Here is a 16,183-nt window from a genome sequence, read left to right on the forward strand (position 1 = left end):
AAAAAAAACTAGCTGAAACCGGACAAAGAGTCGGATATCGGCGTCGACCGTGGTGTGAACCAAACGTCGATTTTGCATATGATATAAGATCAATGCATTCTCGCAAAGAATCTCCTGGGCAAAGTGAATTTTGATGCCAAGATGTAATTACGGCTTTGAGCATACTTCGTAGCCTTTGGTTGATTCTATTTGCGGGGCTATATTTTTCCGATCCGGCTGACACGCCAAGCCTTTGCTGTGGAGTGTGGAATCAGTGACGATGACGCAGGCGACTACTGTGGGTCCACACGGGACTGGCTGTTAGCGGGCAGCTGCCCATTGCTCCTGCCGCGCCGAGCTCACCCATCTTCGTCAGATGTTCTGTCACAGCACTCAACACTTGCACCTTTCTTTTGCCTCGCATCTCCTTTGTCGCGTCTCCCGCTTCTTTGTCCTGACTGCGAACTCTGCTCGGTTTCGCTTTGATACGTTGCTGTGCGACCGAGCCTTGACGCATCACACGACCAAACACTCCAGCCACTCCGAATACCCACTCACCGGAATCGACAAACAAGCTCACCAACAGCTTCGAACACATTGTTGCAGCAGAGTCAACAGCCTTGCATGCGTGTAGAGCCTCGCTTGATAGCATGACAAGGCTCTCGCGAGCCGTCGCTGCAGGCGGCAGTTGCGCGCTGCTCCTCCTAGCCGGCCTGGGAGAAGCGGCGGCGACCATCACCGGCCTCACAGCAAGGCACGAAGCGGGCCGATGTGCCATCCGTGGACAGTGTGGAAAGCGGAGTATATTCGGGGCCGATCTGCCGTGTGTGGACAACGGCCTTGCGACGGAGCCTGATGAAGAGCTGCGGGATCAGCTCGTCGGCCTGTGTGGGCCCAAGTGGAAGTCCGGGCCGGTGTGCTGCGATGGCGAGCAAGTACGTTGACAGGAGGACTTTTGTCTCTTAGCCGTTGAGCACTCATTCTGACCATGACTTGTCCCCCTCTAGGTGAAAGCACTCAAAGACAACCTCGCCACGGCGAACCAGCTCATCTCCTCCTGCCCTGCCTGCAAGGAAAACTTCTACAACCTCTTCTGCTCGTTCACCTGCTCGCCCGACCAATCGCTCTTTATCAACGTGACCGACGCCGCCGAGAAGAACGGAAAGCTTCTCGTCACCGAGCTCGATCAGCTTGTGTCTGAAGAATACGGTGCCGGCTTCTACGACAGCTGCAAGGAGGTCAAGTTTGGCCCGACCAACTCCAAGGCCATGGCGCTGATCGGCGGCGGCGCCAAGAACTACACGGAATTCCTCACCTTCCTGGGCAAGCAGCGCCTCGGCGGCTCGCCCTTCCAGATGAACTTTCCCCTCGCGTACCCCGAACCGGGCATGTCGCCGCGCCAATCGGTCCCGAAGAAGTGCAACGACGAAGACCCCAACTTCCGCTGTGCCTGCGTGGACTGTCCGGCCGTGTGCCCCGAGCTGCCCGCCCTCAAAAAGTCGACAGAGTGCCATGTGGGCCTCCTCCCGTGCTTGTCGTTTGCTTCGATTCTCACGTACTCGGTGCTGGCGGCACTCGTCCTTGTCTGGGCCGGCCTGCGCTTCTGGTACAGGCAGAACCGGAGCCAGGGCCTGCCCCTGCTGCACGACCCCCATGGCGACGCCGACGACGAAGACGATGTCGAAGACGACGAGCACCACGCCTTTCTCTATGGGTTTATCCGTAGGTCGACCTCGGACGTCGCGGCCGCCGAAGACGCGCCGACCGACTACATCTTGAACATCTGGTGCAACAAGGTCTTCCGGAAGCTGGGCCACTGGGCGGCCAGATTCCCCGGTCTCAGCATTGGATGCAGCTTGTTCGTTGCGACCGTGCTGAGCCTCGGCCTCTTCCGCTTCAAGCTGGAGCTCGATCCGGCGCGGCTGTGGGTCAGCCCGACGTCTGCTGCGGCGCAGGAGAAGGCCTTCTTCGACACGAACTTCGGGCCATTTTACCGTGCCGAGCAGGCCTTCTTGGTCAACGACACCCTCCCCTCTGGACCTGGCCCTGTCCTCAGCCAGGACACCCTTCAGTGGTGGATGGGCGTGGAGAAGAGCATCCGGGAGCTCAAGGGACAAGAGTACGGCGTGACTCTTGACGACGTCTGCCTCAAGCCGACCGGGTCTGCCTGTGTCGTGCAGTCCGTCGCGACCTACTTTGGAAACGAGCCGTCGCTTGTCGACAAGTACTGGAAGCAGACGGTCCGGTCGTGCGCACAGCGTCCAGTCGAATGCCGCGCCGACTACGGCCAGCCCCTCGATCCCGAGTCGATTCTAGGACAGTTCCCGGATGCCGCGCACGCTGACGAAGCTGCCGGCATGACGGTTACCTGGGTCGTCAACAACTATGCCGAAGACACGCCCGAGGTGAAACGGGCCATGGACTGGGAGCAGGCATTGAAGAAGCGCCTTCTCGACGTGCAGACAGAGGCTTCCTCCCGTGGCCTCCGCCTGTCGTTCTCGACCGAAATCAGCCTGGAAGAGGAGCTCAACAAGTCGACAAACACCGACGCCAAGATTATCATTATCAGCTATGTCATCATGTTCCTGTACGCATCGATCGCGCTCGGGTCGACCACGCTCTCCCTTGGCGACCTGTTTCGCCATTTTGGTGTGTTCCTGGTCGAGTCCAAGTTCGGCCTCGGCTTTATTGGCGTCCTGATTGTCGTTCTGTCCATCACCGCGTCCATTGGTCTGTTCTCCTGGGCCGGCCTGAAGGCGACACTCATTATCGTCGACGTCATCCCATTCATTGTCCTCGCTGTCGGTGTGGATAACATTTTCTTAATCGTTCACGAGTTTGAGCGTGTCAATATCAGCCACCGGGACGAAGAGGTTGCACATCGCGTGGCCTTGGCCTTGGGCCGCATGGGCCCGTCCATCCTCTTCTCGGCGATTACGGAGACGGCGTCGTTTGCGCTCGGTGCGTTTGTTGGCATGCCTGCTGTCCGCAACTTTGCCATCTACGCAGCTGGTGCCGTCTTCATCAACGCCATCCTGCAGGTGACTGGTTTCGTGTCCGTTTTGGCCCTGAACCAGATTCGCGTCGAGGAGAACCGTGCCGATATCCTGTTCTGTATCCCAGTCAAATCCGCGCGGGTTCACCTCAACGAGGAGTACGCCGGCCGGTACAACGATTCAAACGGCTACAGTGACGATCTGTCCCGGGAGAGCGTGCTGCAGCGGTTCATCCGCCAGCGTTATGCGCCTACACTGCTAAAGAAGAGCGTCAAGGCAGGTGTTTTGATTTTCTTCACGGGCCTGTTTGCTGCGGGCATTGCCCTTCTCCCCTACGTCGAGCTTGGCCTCGACCAGCGGGTTGCGATCCCCGACGACTCCTACCTCATCCCCTACTTTAACGATTTGTACGACTACTTCGAGTCTGGCCCCCCGGTCTATTTTGTGACGAAGGACCTCAATGCGACGCAGCGGTCGCACCAGCAGGAGCTCTGCTCGCGCTTCCCATCGTGCCAGCTTACGTCCCTGACGGGCATTCTCGAGCAAGAGCGCAAGCGGTCCAACGTGTCTTACATTGCGTCGCCCGCGGCCAGCTGGATTGACGACTTTTTCTTGTGGCTCAACCCCGACTTTGAGAGCTGCTGTGTCGAGCATGGCAAGCCGTGTTTCGCTGGCCGTACCCCGCCTTGGAACGTGACACTCTCCGGCATGCCAGAAGGCGACGAGTTTGTCCACTACCTCGAGAAGTTTATCAACGCGCCAACCACCGAAGACTGCCCCCTCGGCGGCCAGGCGACGTACGGTCAGGCGCTGGTCATTGACGCGGAGCATGACACGCTGCCTGCCACGCACTTCCGCACGATGCACACGCCACTCCGCAGCCAGGACGACTTCATCCAGGCCTATGCCTCGGCACGGCGGGTGGCCTCGGACATTACGGCGTCCACGGGCGTCGAGGTGTTCCCCTACAGCGTGTTCTACGTCTTCTTTGACCAGTATGCAACGATCGTGTCGCTTTCGGCGACGCTGCTGGGCTCGGCCATGGCCATCATCTTTGCCGTTTCTTGGCTCATCCTCGGCTCCTTTATGACAGCCGCCGTCGTCGCGTGCACGGTGGCCATGACCATCTGCGACATTGTCGGCGCCATGGCCGTCATGGGCGTGTCGCTCAATGCCGTGTCCCTGGTCAATCTGGTCATTTGCGTGGGCATCTCGGTCGAGTTCTGTGCCCACATTGCACGGGCCTTCACGTTCCCGTCAGGTCTCCTCCGCCACAACGCGCGCACACGCTTCCCGGATGCGCGCGCACAGCGCGCCTGGGCGGCCCTCGTCAATGTGGGCGGCTCCGTGTTCTCGGGCATCACGCTCACGAAGCTGCTCGGCGTCACTGTGCTTGCCTTTACGCGCAGTAAGATCTTTGAGATCTACTACTTCCGCGTCTGGGTGGCGCTCGTCGCCTTTGCCTCGACGCACGCGTTAATCTTCCTGCCCGTTGCGCTGAGCGTCGCGGGCGGCCGCGAGTACCTCGACGCTGACGGTGAGGGCGGTCTGCCAGCCGACCTGGCCAGCCGCCTGCGCGACGCCGAGGACACGTCGGACGACGAGGATGGCCTGTTGTAGAGCGAGCAGCCTCTCCCTGCTCGACGGTTTGCCGTCCGCAGCCTTGCACGGCCTGGTCTTCACCAGTACGACTGGTCCAGTATCGAATACCACTACTACGGTGTGGGAGCCAGCTATAGTACGAGTGACAATGCCCACGATCTCATGGCGACGAGTACACCAGTCGAACAATCAACAGAAGGCGGCGTCAGCTAGGAACGGGGCGGCCGGCTACCAGCAGGCGGACGACAGCAAAAACGAGGCCTAGCCAACCATCCGCTGCGGCGGCTCCGAGTCAAGGCAAGGCAGCAGCCGAGCAACGGATGCAACTATCGCCTCATGTGCCGCTTGCCACCGATTGACGAGTGCGCCGAAGCCGACACTGACGCGATGTATATTTAACATGTTTTGTATTGGGTTGCTTTGCGGCGTTTTTTGTTTTTTGTCTTCATCCTTGCATAATACGACGAGAAGGTGACACCACAGATGATATGCGAAAGACTGTAGAGAGCGAGCTGCATGGGTTTTGTCTTTTTGTTCCCTTTTTTTGTCTTATTTTGTTGCTTTATGTAAGGCACAGCGACATTTTTCACACCTTGACGAGGCCTCTCTCCTTTCTTTCTTTATTTCTTACTGTTTCTAAATATTGCTGTAATAAAGACAACCTTTTCGCGCCAACAGACATTTCAAGTGCCTCCATCCCGCATTCATATTACCTTTTGGTGCGCCCTTTGCAGAATAACGGTAAGAACTTCATCGTCGCAGTTCAGCTCTTTCTCTTATTCGCCCATCACAACCAAGCTGTTTTCTCCGTTGCGCCTTCCTGTTCTGACGGGGCCAATCACCGACAACCGAGTAACCACCACTAACTTGCTCCTGCCCGTTATGATGGAATTGTGTTGTTTGCATATGTGTTTTCACCAGGCGGGCCGGAAGGTGCTTCCAAGTTGCTCTTGCAGGGTGGTCCGCTGGTTCGCTCGTGCCTTCCTAAATCTACAAATGCGACCAAAATTCTGAACCACCCTGTGTGTGTCGACAGTCGTGGTTTCCTTTTGAGTTAAGTGCCGAAGAATTCTCTGTTTCTATGGTCTGACCTTTTGCCTATTTTTTTATGTTCCCCTTTTCTCGGATGGTCTGCCCACTTTCGTATCTCTCTGACATGCCCTCTTTGTGACTGACACAGAACAACGTCAGATTCCACTGCAACTGCACTCCGTCCCGCGTAGCGGGATATTCGGCATTTCGCTTTTTGCACGAACCCTTCGTTCAGCCGCCGTCATTCGCTTCTTTTCGGGCGCGAACATGTCCACATCATGCGAGAACTCGAAAAGACAAGTGAGACACAAAGGCACGAGATGGAATTCGACAAATCCACCGATGTTCTCCTCGAGACGCTAAACAAGCCTGCGAAGAGCGAAGCCCACAAAACCACCAAACTAACAAAGCCAGGCGGCTCTCCAAACCGGGCTGATGTCGCCGACGCCCCCTGGAGAAAGGAACGGACAAGGAGGATGAAAGCCTCGCCCAACGGACAACACACAACAGCCTGCAAACTACACCGCTTTGGACAAAGGGACAGGACCTGTCCAGACACCCCCGGCCAGGCTGGTATCGCTGCAGTTACAGACTGTCACGACACACAAGCATCACTAGCAGCATATTTGCGCCGCGAAATGCGACACCGCCAGGAAGTGAGTTGTTCTAAGGACCTCCTCACAGGAAACCGGCCAGCCTGAAAAGTCCTTTCAATATTGAACAGGGTGGGAGGCGCTGGTCCCGGAGCGGCAGAGGAGAGGGAGACCCAGCTCCTGGTCACGGTATCAGGAGATGACGAAAGCCAATCCGCCGTACAGCGAGCCAGATGGTCGGGCCATCGGGTGAGTGTGGATGCGTTCAGTCCAGACCAAATAACGGATATACTCTTTAGGTTGATATGGTTCCCTGACAAGAATGAGGCAGCACAGCCAGAGAGATTGTAACAATGTTGCCCACTCGCTCCAGAGCCACGACTGGAACCATGGCTGTTCCGTAACCGCTACAGTCTTCCTCTGAACAGCACACAGTAAACATATCAGAGGAAGAATACGAAACCCCCAGGCAGAGGTGGAAAGGTTAAATTTGGGATCCAAAAACCATCGCCAGCCCTTTCTTGCAGATTGAGGCGGCACAACGGATCGCAGCCAAGACTGCTACATGACAAGGAGGTGATTTCGAATGCTGCATCACGGCACAAACTGCTGCGGTAAGCTGAACACACTATTGTTTTTGCACCTATTGCCATTCATACGGCGTAGCCGCCGCAAAAAAAGAGGCAGCATTTGTTTTTTCGCATTATTGAATGAACACACTGATAAGAATGGAATAGGACAAATACGAAGAATGCGGAAGAAATCCAAGAAATCACGTTTCCCTTTGTTCGCCTGAGTGCACGAGGCGTTCCTTTTGGCTATCGTGCCGTTTATTGGATCTTGCATCTGCCGATGGTCCTCTTACACGCACCTTCTCCACTCAACCCACTTGTGGCCACCGGCGAAGCTTGCCAACCCTTTTCTGTCCGTTTCCCCTCAGTTGACAGCCCATCAATTCCCCTCCTCCGCTTAGCTCGTGGGTTCGTCCGTTGATACGTTTGCACCCCAACCCGTCGACAGACTCGCAGGATGACAGAGTGGGAAACCCCCGGATATTTCGCCCGACTTCCCTGGCGTCCGTTCAACAGCAGACAGCTGCCACAGCACTGGGTCCTAGCATTCTCCCGCTCGGAGGCCATGCCCGTCTCGTGCACCAAGGGAACGTTTCTTCAGACTTTAGCATTGAGCCATCCCCGGTTGCTTTGTGTCTTATTGAGCGACGATCCTGACGCCTAACGTGAACAATGCCCGCTACAAATAGCGGCAATACGGGTGTCAGTCATGCAACAAAAATGCTGCGTGGTGCGGGAAGCATGCTGGTTTTGACCCACGAGGTCTGGCTTTATGTTAAGCTCAGTTTTCTGCTCTATTCCACCTGCCGAGCTCCCCTTTCCCCTCTCTCCACGGCCAGTCATCTAAATTCGCATCCGGCATCCCGGCCAATCGCTTGCTCCTCACATCCAAATGGCATAGGACTACTTGTCTGCATCGGCTTCCGGTGGTTGAATTGAGGTACTCCCGCGAATATGAGTGGAGTAACAACAACGTTGAAGGCGATGTGGAGGCAAAATCATCAAATACCAGGAACCCCTGGCAGCACGGCAGACGTGAAAAAGCTGGGCGAAATGCTTCGCGCCGTGCCCCGGTGCTCCCTCTGAAGCGAAACCAAAGTGACTCCCGTATCCTTCATTCGAGTTGTGTTGTATCATCCCGGGTCCCTGTTCCTCGTCGTTCCAACCAGGAAAAGCTTTATTACTTCGCGGCAAAGACAACCCGCCGTCAGCAAGCATATAATTATCCCCTCAGCACCCAGCTTCATGAACGCAACGGGTGCACACTGATCTCGACCTCCAGAGAGACACGCTACGGCGTTATACTACCTCCGTTGAAATACGTTAAGCACCACCTGCCGAGACCAGAGTCTTTACATGCCCTCCACAAGGGCATTCCCCTCCTCCTGGATCTAGTATATGACACGGTAGGTTTTATGTTTTACCTTGCTCACCTCCTCTTAATTAATGTAACTGTTTTTATTGTTTTGTCAGTGTGCCCCCATATACACCACTCTTGTCTTTACCTGCGTTTTGTTACCCCATCCACATACGCTTTGCCTTCTCCCGGGTCTCCTGGTGTTCACATAAACCTCGTGGCTACTTTCATGCTTTCATAATCTACTCGAAAATCACTCGCTCCCCTTTCTATATCCTTGACAACAGAACTGGGGATATTTCGCCAGCTTGGGAAGATCGCATTCTCTTGGAATCCATCGAGTCTTTTCAGTCTGCAGCCTGTCTAACAACTGATCTTATTGACGGCAGCCTCGCGATCTTTATCAAACCGACATAGTTTTTCAGTCGAGCAAAATACCCGCTGAAGACGAGCACGACAGATTGCAACAACAAAACAAAACCTGTCTTAACAGGGGAGAGCCGTAGCGGCCACATCCTAGGAGGCACCGCAACAGAGACGGAACAAAGTTTGCAAAGATGCAAGGCGTTGCCGGCCAGCTCCTGGCCTTCCTCCTCGACCACTGGGTGTCCGTCGTCGTCGCCTCGGTCTTGGCATATCTAGCCAACAACCGTTACGGGCAGGGCATTAACAAGTATCCAGGCCCTTTCTTGGCGTCATTGACAGACTGGTGGCGATTCTATGATGTGTACAAACAGCGACCGGAACGGACACAACGGCGCCTCCACGACAAGCTCGGTCCCGTTGTCCGCCTAGGACCCAACACTCTTACGTTTTCAGATCCCAAAGCGCTCAAGACTATTTATGGCCTGAACAAGGGATTTATAAAGGCACGTTGCTCGATCTCTGCGGCTACACAGCATTGACGCGACATTGGGCCGTATCCCCTGCCTTTGTGTAACGTCTTGTCACTAACACCTGTGTAGTCAGACTTTTATCTCCCACAACAATCTGTCGTCAATGGCCACAGGCTTGCCAGTCTGTTCAGCACGACCGACAATGATTTCCACGCTCAGTTCCGCCGTTGTGTCAACGGCGCATTTGCCATGTCACAGCTCGTGCAATATGAGCCGTTTGTGGATAACACGACAAAACTGTTCCTCAAACAAACCGAAAAATTCTTTGTCAACAATCCTGAGGGCTGCGACTTTACACGCTGGTTGCAGTTCTACGCCTTTGACGTCATTGGAGAGATTACATATACCAAACGCCACGGGTTCATTGAGAAAAACGAGGACATAGACGGGATCGTTGCGTATCTGTCATGGCTCTTCCTCTATGTGGCTCCGGTAAGGCCCTACCTTCGTCATACAGTTATACAACTATCTGTGTCTTGTCCGTATTGTTGCTAACAGGACAAAGGTCGGACAAATACCATTCCTGGATCTTCTCTTCCTGAAGAACCCCATCTACCTGAAGTTGTCACAGTATGGCCTGATCGACTCTACATTCCCCGTCGCCAAGTTTGCGCGCGCACGAATGGCTGAGCGCCTGCCGGACATTGTTGAGGGCAAAGGCCCCATTCTACCGACCAAGGCCGAAAAACGCCCAGCGGCCGATCTGCTCTCCAAGTTCCTCGCAGCCCAGGAGGCGCGCCCCGAGTTCATGTCTGACACGCTTGTTCAGACAATGGCTGTGTCCATGGCCTTTGCCGGTTCGGAGACGACGGCTATTTCACTCTCTGCCGTATTCTACTATCTTTTGCGCAACCCCGCCGCATTGAAAAGCCTGTACGAGGAGCTGGACAACGCTGCCCACAATGGTCATTTCAGCGACAATGAAACAGGCCTGGTGACGTGGCACGAGAGCCAAGGGCTGCCGTACCTCGACGCCTGTGTCAAAGAGGCCTTCCGTCTGCACCCGGCGGCCGGCCTGCCATTAGAGCGCATTGTCCCACCGGGCGGCACCGAGATCGCGGGCCACTTCATCCCCGGCGGCACCATTGTCGGTTGCTCGGCCTGGGTCCTGCACCACACCAAGGAGGTCTTTGGTGACGACTCGGATACCTACCGGCCTGAGCGCTGGCTGGTCGACGAGTCCAAGGTAGCGGCCGCCAAAGAGGACCAAAAGGCCGAGGTGCGTGAGCGCGAAGAGCTGCGCATCAAGGAGATGAACGGCATGATGCTGCAGTTTGGCATGGGCTCGCGGACGTGCATCGGCAAAAACATTAGCCTGCTCGAGATTTACAAAGTTGTTCCCAGTCTTCTGCGGAGATTTGAAGTGAGTTACTTGCCATTTGTGTCTTTGTCATTTCGCGGCCGCTTGACACTAACTGGACAGATTGATTTCGTTGACCCGAAGCAAGAGTGGAAGCTGATCAACGCCTGGTTTGTGAAGCAGACCAACTTCTGGACGACTTTCAAGGTCCGGGAACTGGTCCGGCCTCAGTCGGCATAGGGATACCCCGTGTTTAGATGGACGTCTCAGCAGAAGGGGAGAATGCGCTATTACGCTTCTTGGAACTAGAATTATGCATGTGGTGTGTTTTTATCTTATTTGTTGTTTATGTTGGGTTAGTTTTGCAAAGTGCTGAGCATGCCATTTTGTCATATTCTAAATCCCTTTTAAGAATAAAAACTCGACATCCATATGTAATACACCTAATACGCGCAGCAAGCATTTATGTACAAAAGTAAAACATAGACAATGAACTTGAAATAAGCTGGAATAATTTAAAAAGGATTTAAAGATACAGAATAAAAAAAACAACGAATATGTCAAATCACCACATCAAATCCAAAAAAAGTAATATTTACCCCAAACATCCACACCAATATCTACACAACCCTTACAATTCAAGTGCATCACGTAAACATGAACATCCGCCAGTTTATGCTCGCTTCTGGCATGCGTCGTGAAGTACGCCGTATTAAATTGCACTGTACGAAAAAGGACACGAAAAGGAAACAAAGATCGTCTGGATATCCCTACAGAAACGCCGTGCGTAGAACACCAGAAAAAAACAAGTAAACAAAACCACCTTGGCCTCACGGCTCACAACGCATATTTTATGATCCCTACCACTCAAGCCGTAGGCTTTCGCTGTTGACGCTTTGACGGGGATGCGGCGGACGGCGCCGCTGCTGTCCGTTTTCGCTTGGTAGACCCTGGAGCCGGTAGTGACCGGGGCACGGATGCCACGGCGCGGTCTTCGGACCGCAGCTGGCGTGTCGGTGTTGCCTTGCCAGGGGCACCACGCATCTGAGCGTCGACCTCATCAAAGCCCCCCTCGTCGTCCTCGTTTTCGCCATCGCCGCCAAGGTCGGTCGGGGCCTGTGTTTCATTACCAAAGGCAAAGTCCTGTGTCTCAGGCTCGACCGTCCTTGTCTTTGTCGGCGTCCGTTGCCGTGCCCCAGAACGAGTACCCCGGCGTGTTTGGAAACCGTCTTCGTCGTCTTCCTCGTCACTGTCCTCCTCCTCGTTGCTGTCACCACCGACATCGCCGGCACCGCCATCGCCCTCTGCACCTGAGAACCGAACATGCTTACTGGGACTTTCAGGCGCTGGTGCATCAGGATGCGCCTCGCTGCTTCTGAAAAGCCCGCGGACGACGTCCACTAAGCCCCTGCTGCGACTGGCCGTGCCCGGCGCTGGATTACCAGACGGTGCCTGCACGTCTGCCTCTGCTGCCTCCGCCTCTCCGTCGCTTACTTCTCCTTCGTCCTCCTCGCCACCCTCCTCATCTTCACCCTCCTCATCGCTGCCACTGGCTTCGGTGACTTCCTTGTACCGTATCCAGAAAGACCGGAACTCTTTTAGGTTGAAATCGTACCATGCAGCAAGCTGCGATGCCAGGAGCGTATACTTGGTGCTGTCGAGCCCGAGCGTCTCGACGACACTATCCCAGTTGATCCGGTCACCGTCATCTGCGGCATCCTGCAACGCTGTCCAGAGCGAGTACGTGTCGAGGAAGCGTCCACCAATGAAAAAGGATGGCGGGACGTACACACCAAGGTAGTCGTTGTATTCATCGAGGCACTTTTGAAACACTTGCTGCTGGTTGTCATGGTCGCCGACGCCATTGAGAATAGCATCATCGTCAAGGTCAAGACCGTCGTCGCCGCCGTCGTTCTCCTCTGTGTCTTCTTGCGGGTTGCCTTGTTCTCCATTCGACGTGCCGTTCTGGGTTTGGCTCTGAGGAATCGTACCGGGTGCAGCTGCTGGTGCGGCATCCCCTTTTGTGTACATATTCCGGAGTCTGTAGTATCGACTACGTAATTCGTTCAGAGATATATCTGGGAACTAAACAGCAGACGAAAGAACTTGTTAGTTGCCGACGACCTTTCTGAACCTCCGACGTAAGCGGAATACGGAACACAAGCTAGTAGCTAATATGCGCATTACCTGTGAATGAATATATTCGAAGAAGGAGTTTGTTGGTTTTGCATGTGCTCCAGATTTTCGCTTCTCAGCTTTCCAAAACGAATGCGCCTTTGCGAGAATGTAATAATCTGTATAGTCCATGAAGAACAGGTCGCCGGGCCGGCCAGAATGGTTGTCAAGCGTCTCGTCTTGCAGTGCTTGGTCTCGTGCTTCGTTGCGTCGCTGTTCTTGGGGTGGTTCCTGTAGTGGCTCTTGTGGCGGCACCTGTGGTGGTTCCTGTGGTGGTTCCTGTGGTGGTTCTTGTGGTGGTTCCTGCGGCCGTTCTTGCGGTGGCCGACGTTCTGAATCGGGCCCGTTTTCCATTTGTGCCCGAACTTCCTCGCCTTTTCGGGCCGATCCTCGAGGTTTCTTCTGTGGTCGTTCTTGGATTCTTGCGACAGGTACTCTCGTTGTCAACGACAGCTTCTTCACCCACCTGTCTCGCCACGATTGGTAGGTATGTTGAGGGTACTGCGAAAATCACTGATTAGCAGAGTTCGACTCTAGTCAAAGGCAAAGGGGGGGAAACCACAGAAACACGGCAGAAGCGCAGTACCTTTTCTTCCAGCTTCTTGTACATCTCGTTACCGCGGTCGTGGAAATATTCATCTTTCTCGATGGCCCGTGTCGCCTTCTGTATGACCCAATCTTGCAGGATGCGGTCGTCTTCGCGCGTGAATGCATTGCGTGTCTTTACGACACTCTGAGACCGTGCCGACGCATAGACCAAACCATCCTCTTCTTCCCTTTGAGGCGGAGACCGTTCGCGTTCGCCTTCGCCTTCGGTCCGCTCATTGCGCGCAGGCCGCGCAGGTGTAGTCGACGGGCGGGCTTGCCGTTGTATGAGGTACGGCGCCTCATCGACTTGCCGTTTCTGCTTGATGCAGTCCACTATCCACTTGTGGGAGTAGTAATCGCCAGAACGGTAACTTGGTGGACCGCGAGACGGGTCTCTAATGCGTATGTCTGCATCATTCTCGTTGGCGACCACGATGCCGCCATTGCTCTGCAGTTAGATGTTAGACAAAAGGTCAAGGAGGATGCAAACACAAATCAGAGAGAGAGAGACAGAGAGGAAGGCCCACCCGAATGATCTTCTTTGTCTCATTGGGCGTGTGGATGGAGACATAAAACTTAAGTCCCTCGAAGCTGAAGGCCATGGCTGCGAAACGGTTTGCTGCAGTCGCACCGGCCCTTGGTATGTGCCGAAAGGCCTAGCCCTGCGACAAGCTTCTAAGAGTAGGGAGTGTAATGGTAATGGGTTGCAGAATGAAGTCGTCGAGAACTTGGACCGCTCAGCCGTTGAGGGTCCGGGGCGGCGACACGCGTGGGTGCAGCTGGATCGCACGCGGCGCAAAACAACACAGTGGCAAACAGAGTCAGGTTGGGGTCGCGTCACATTGCGATGCTGGCTGGTGTTGGGTGCATGCGCGTCACGTAGATGTGCTGTGTTGTGAAAGATTGACAATTCGGTGGCTCTCCAAAATCCAACTCTTTCTGTTGATAGGGGTAATTATGCCGTTGAAAGGAAGGTGCCGTTTGGCAAAGGTCAGTAACCCGGAGGCAGGTACTATCGACACAGCGGGACGCGTGAAGGACCTGTGAATGGGGAAAGAGACGTGACGAAGGGGACCCACTCCCTTTGGACTAGTTTTGGTAGGAGCGCTCCCCATAAACACCGAATCACGTGGTTTAGTTGGTCCATATTTAGGTTGGCAAGAGCAGGGAGCTCTTGCCGCTAGGCCCAAATCCAATGAGGCGCAAGGCTGACGCATTTGGAAATCAACAGAGTGAGTAAGGCAAACACTGGCATTCGGCCTCAGCTTCCCCTTTTGCGTGAAGACGGCCACACCCCGTCCACGGATCTTCATGACGGCTCTCCGACGACTCACCTGACGGCTCCCTACTCATCCGGCCAGACGTATTCCGAACCGCACCGACCGTCGTCTTCGATCTCGATCATGACCGCGACTGCACGACAACAGCTTTAAACTGTGCAGCTTCTTCCCGTGCTGACACCTGTTTCGACGGTGTATCACACTCCTCGATCCAAGGCCGCTTCGATTCAGTCACCCACGATGGGAGTCATCGCCAAGATGGCCGGCATCGTGCTGGCCATCTCGCTACTGACCTTCATCATCTTTTTTGGACGGCTGCCGATATTTAGGTAGGGACGAGATGGGGCGCCAGAGAGCAGGAACAACGGCTAACATACGACGCACAACAGGCGAACTCCCATCGCATGGCTCTACACGTTTTTCGTGGTGAATTTGCCTGGCGGGGCGTTGGCGGTCGACCGGGCCGTGACCGGCGGCCGGTTCACGTCGTCGCTGCAGCGGTTCGGCCACTTTATGATGAACGACAAGCACCCAACGGTGCTCATCTTCTTTCTGGTGCTGCTGGCGGGCTCCGAATGGATGGCGATCCCGTCGGCGTGGGCGTTTATGGGCACCGTGCAGCGCATGGCGGTCGTCGTGTCCAGCGCGCTGCCGTATGTGTTTCTGTACCTTGCGGCGTACACGGACCCGGGCACCGTGTCGATGGGCAGCCTCAAGCACCACCTGTCGCTGTACCCGTACGACTACGGGCTGTTCCACCCGGGCGCGCGCTGCTACACGTGCAACCTGCTCAAGCCGCCGCGCAGCAAGCACTGCCCCGTGTGCAAGCGCTGCATCGGGCGGCTCGACCACCACTGCATCTTCATCAACAACTGCGTCGGCGTGGGCAACCACCACTGGTTTTTGCTGTTGCTGCTGTCGACGGCCTTTCTGGCCTCCTTCGGCGGCTGGACGGGGCTCTGCATCCTGCGCGACCGCGTGGTCGAGCGGTTCCCGTCGTGGTCGATGCTGCCGTGGCGGGCGTACGAGGTGAGCGGCGGGGCCCTGGCCAACACGCCGCTGGCGACGCGCCAGATGTCCCTGGAAACGTGGCTGATGCTTCTGTCGTGGGGCATGAAGAACTACATCCAGCTGGGCAGCGTCAGCCTGCTGGGCCTGCTGATCAGTCCGCTGGTCTGGGGCCTCCTCGCATACAACCTGTGGAACGTGTGGACGGGGCAGACGACCAACGAGAGTCTCAAGTGGTCGGACATGAAGTGCGACATGGAGGACGGGCTCGTGTACAAGCGGCGGCTGGACGTGGCGGCCACCGTGTCCGCGTCTGCCTCGTCCTCCCGCTGGCCGCTCGTGCCAGAACATGTGTTTGTGCTCTGCGAGGACGGCAACCCGCCGCCGCCCAACGAGAAGGACCTGCCTGGGGTGGGCGACTGGGAGCGGGTGTGGACGCTGCGGGATGCCGAGAATCTATACGACCTGGGGTTCTGGAGCAACCTCAAGGACATTTTTATTCCGAACTACCAGTTTAATACAAAAGACCTGCCGGCGGCAGAACGACGGGGCCGGCCAAGGAGGCGGGTGCCGCGGAAGTAGACGGGGAGGCAGGGGGAGGAGGGCCAAAAAGGCAATAGAACACAAGATAGCGGCCGGCGTTTACTTCAATGGGCAGCATCATGATGGGAAAAGCAGTCTTTATTATTTTGGAATAGACTTTTTGGGGTTTTGGGTGTACTTTCGCTGTTCGTTTATGTTCTTCTTTCTTTCGGATATATAGACGTCATGTTTCATTATTTCTATGATTGTTTCCATGTCGCTA

General features: G+C 55.4%; 5 protein-coding genes across 5 annotated transcripts; 3 read left to right on the forward strand and 2 right to left on the reverse strand.

Annotated features, from left to right (window-relative positions):
• Nucleotides 1-629: 629 nt before the first annotated feature.
• On the forward strand, nucleotides 630-4,595 carry SPBR_01222 (Niemann-Pick C1 protein; the record flags this gene model as incomplete). The annotated part of the gene is made up of 2 exons (XM_040759533.1): nucleotides 630-914; nucleotides 987-4,595. The coding sequence occupies 2 exons, from the start codon at nucleotides 630-632 to the stop codon at nucleotides 4,593-4,595; spliced, it is 3,894 nt and encodes a 1,297-aa protein (XP_040619365.1).
• A 4,621-nt stretch (nucleotides 4,596-9,216) lies between these two features.
• On the forward strand, nucleotides 9,217-10,567 carry SPBR_01727 (uncharacterized protein; the record flags this gene model as incomplete). The annotated part of the gene is made up of 3 exons (XM_040760037.1): nucleotides 9,217-9,459; nucleotides 9,533-10,390; nucleotides 10,451-10,567. The coding sequence occupies 3 exons, from the start codon at nucleotides 9,217-9,219 to the stop codon at nucleotides 10,565-10,567; spliced, it is 1,218 nt and encodes a 405-aa protein (XP_040619366.1).
• Nucleotides 10,568-11,194: 627 nt separating this feature from the next.
• SPBR_01820 (uncharacterized protein) lies at nucleotides 11,195-12,358 on the reverse strand (the record flags this gene model as incomplete). The annotated part of the gene is made up of 1 exon (XM_040760130.1): nucleotides 11,195-12,358. One exon carries the CDS (start codon nucleotides 12,356-12,358, stop codon nucleotides 11,195-11,197), a length of 1,164 nt encoding a protein of 387 aa, XP_040619367.1.
• Nucleotides 12,359-13,019: 661 nt separating this feature from the next.
• On the reverse strand, nucleotides 13,020-13,692 carry SPBR_02033 (uncharacterized protein; the record flags this gene model as incomplete). The annotated part of the gene is made up of 2 exons (XM_040760342.1): nucleotides 13,020-13,538; nucleotides 13,618-13,692. The coding sequence occupies 2 exons, from the start codon at nucleotides 13,690-13,692 to the stop codon at nucleotides 13,020-13,022; spliced, it is 594 nt and encodes a 197-aa protein (XP_040619368.1).
• Nucleotides 13,693-14,610: 918 nt separating this feature from the next.
• On the forward strand, nucleotides 14,611-15,960 carry SPBR_01728 (palmitoyltransferase swf1; the record flags this gene model as incomplete). The annotated part of the gene is made up of 2 exons (XM_040760038.1): nucleotides 14,611-14,699; nucleotides 14,760-15,960. 2 exons carry the CDS (start codon nucleotides 14,611-14,613, stop codon nucleotides 15,958-15,960), a joined length of 1,290 nt encoding a protein of 429 aa, XP_040619369.1.
• Nucleotides 15,961-16,183: the final 223 nt, after the last annotated feature.

This window comes from Sporothrix brasiliensis, assembly GCF_000820605.1.
Source record: "Sporothrix brasiliensis 5110 chromosome Unknown Cont18, whole genome shotgun sequence".
NCBI lineage: Eukaryota > Fungi > Ascomycota > Sordariomycetes > Ophiostomatales > Ophiostomataceae > Sporothrix > Sporothrix brasiliensis.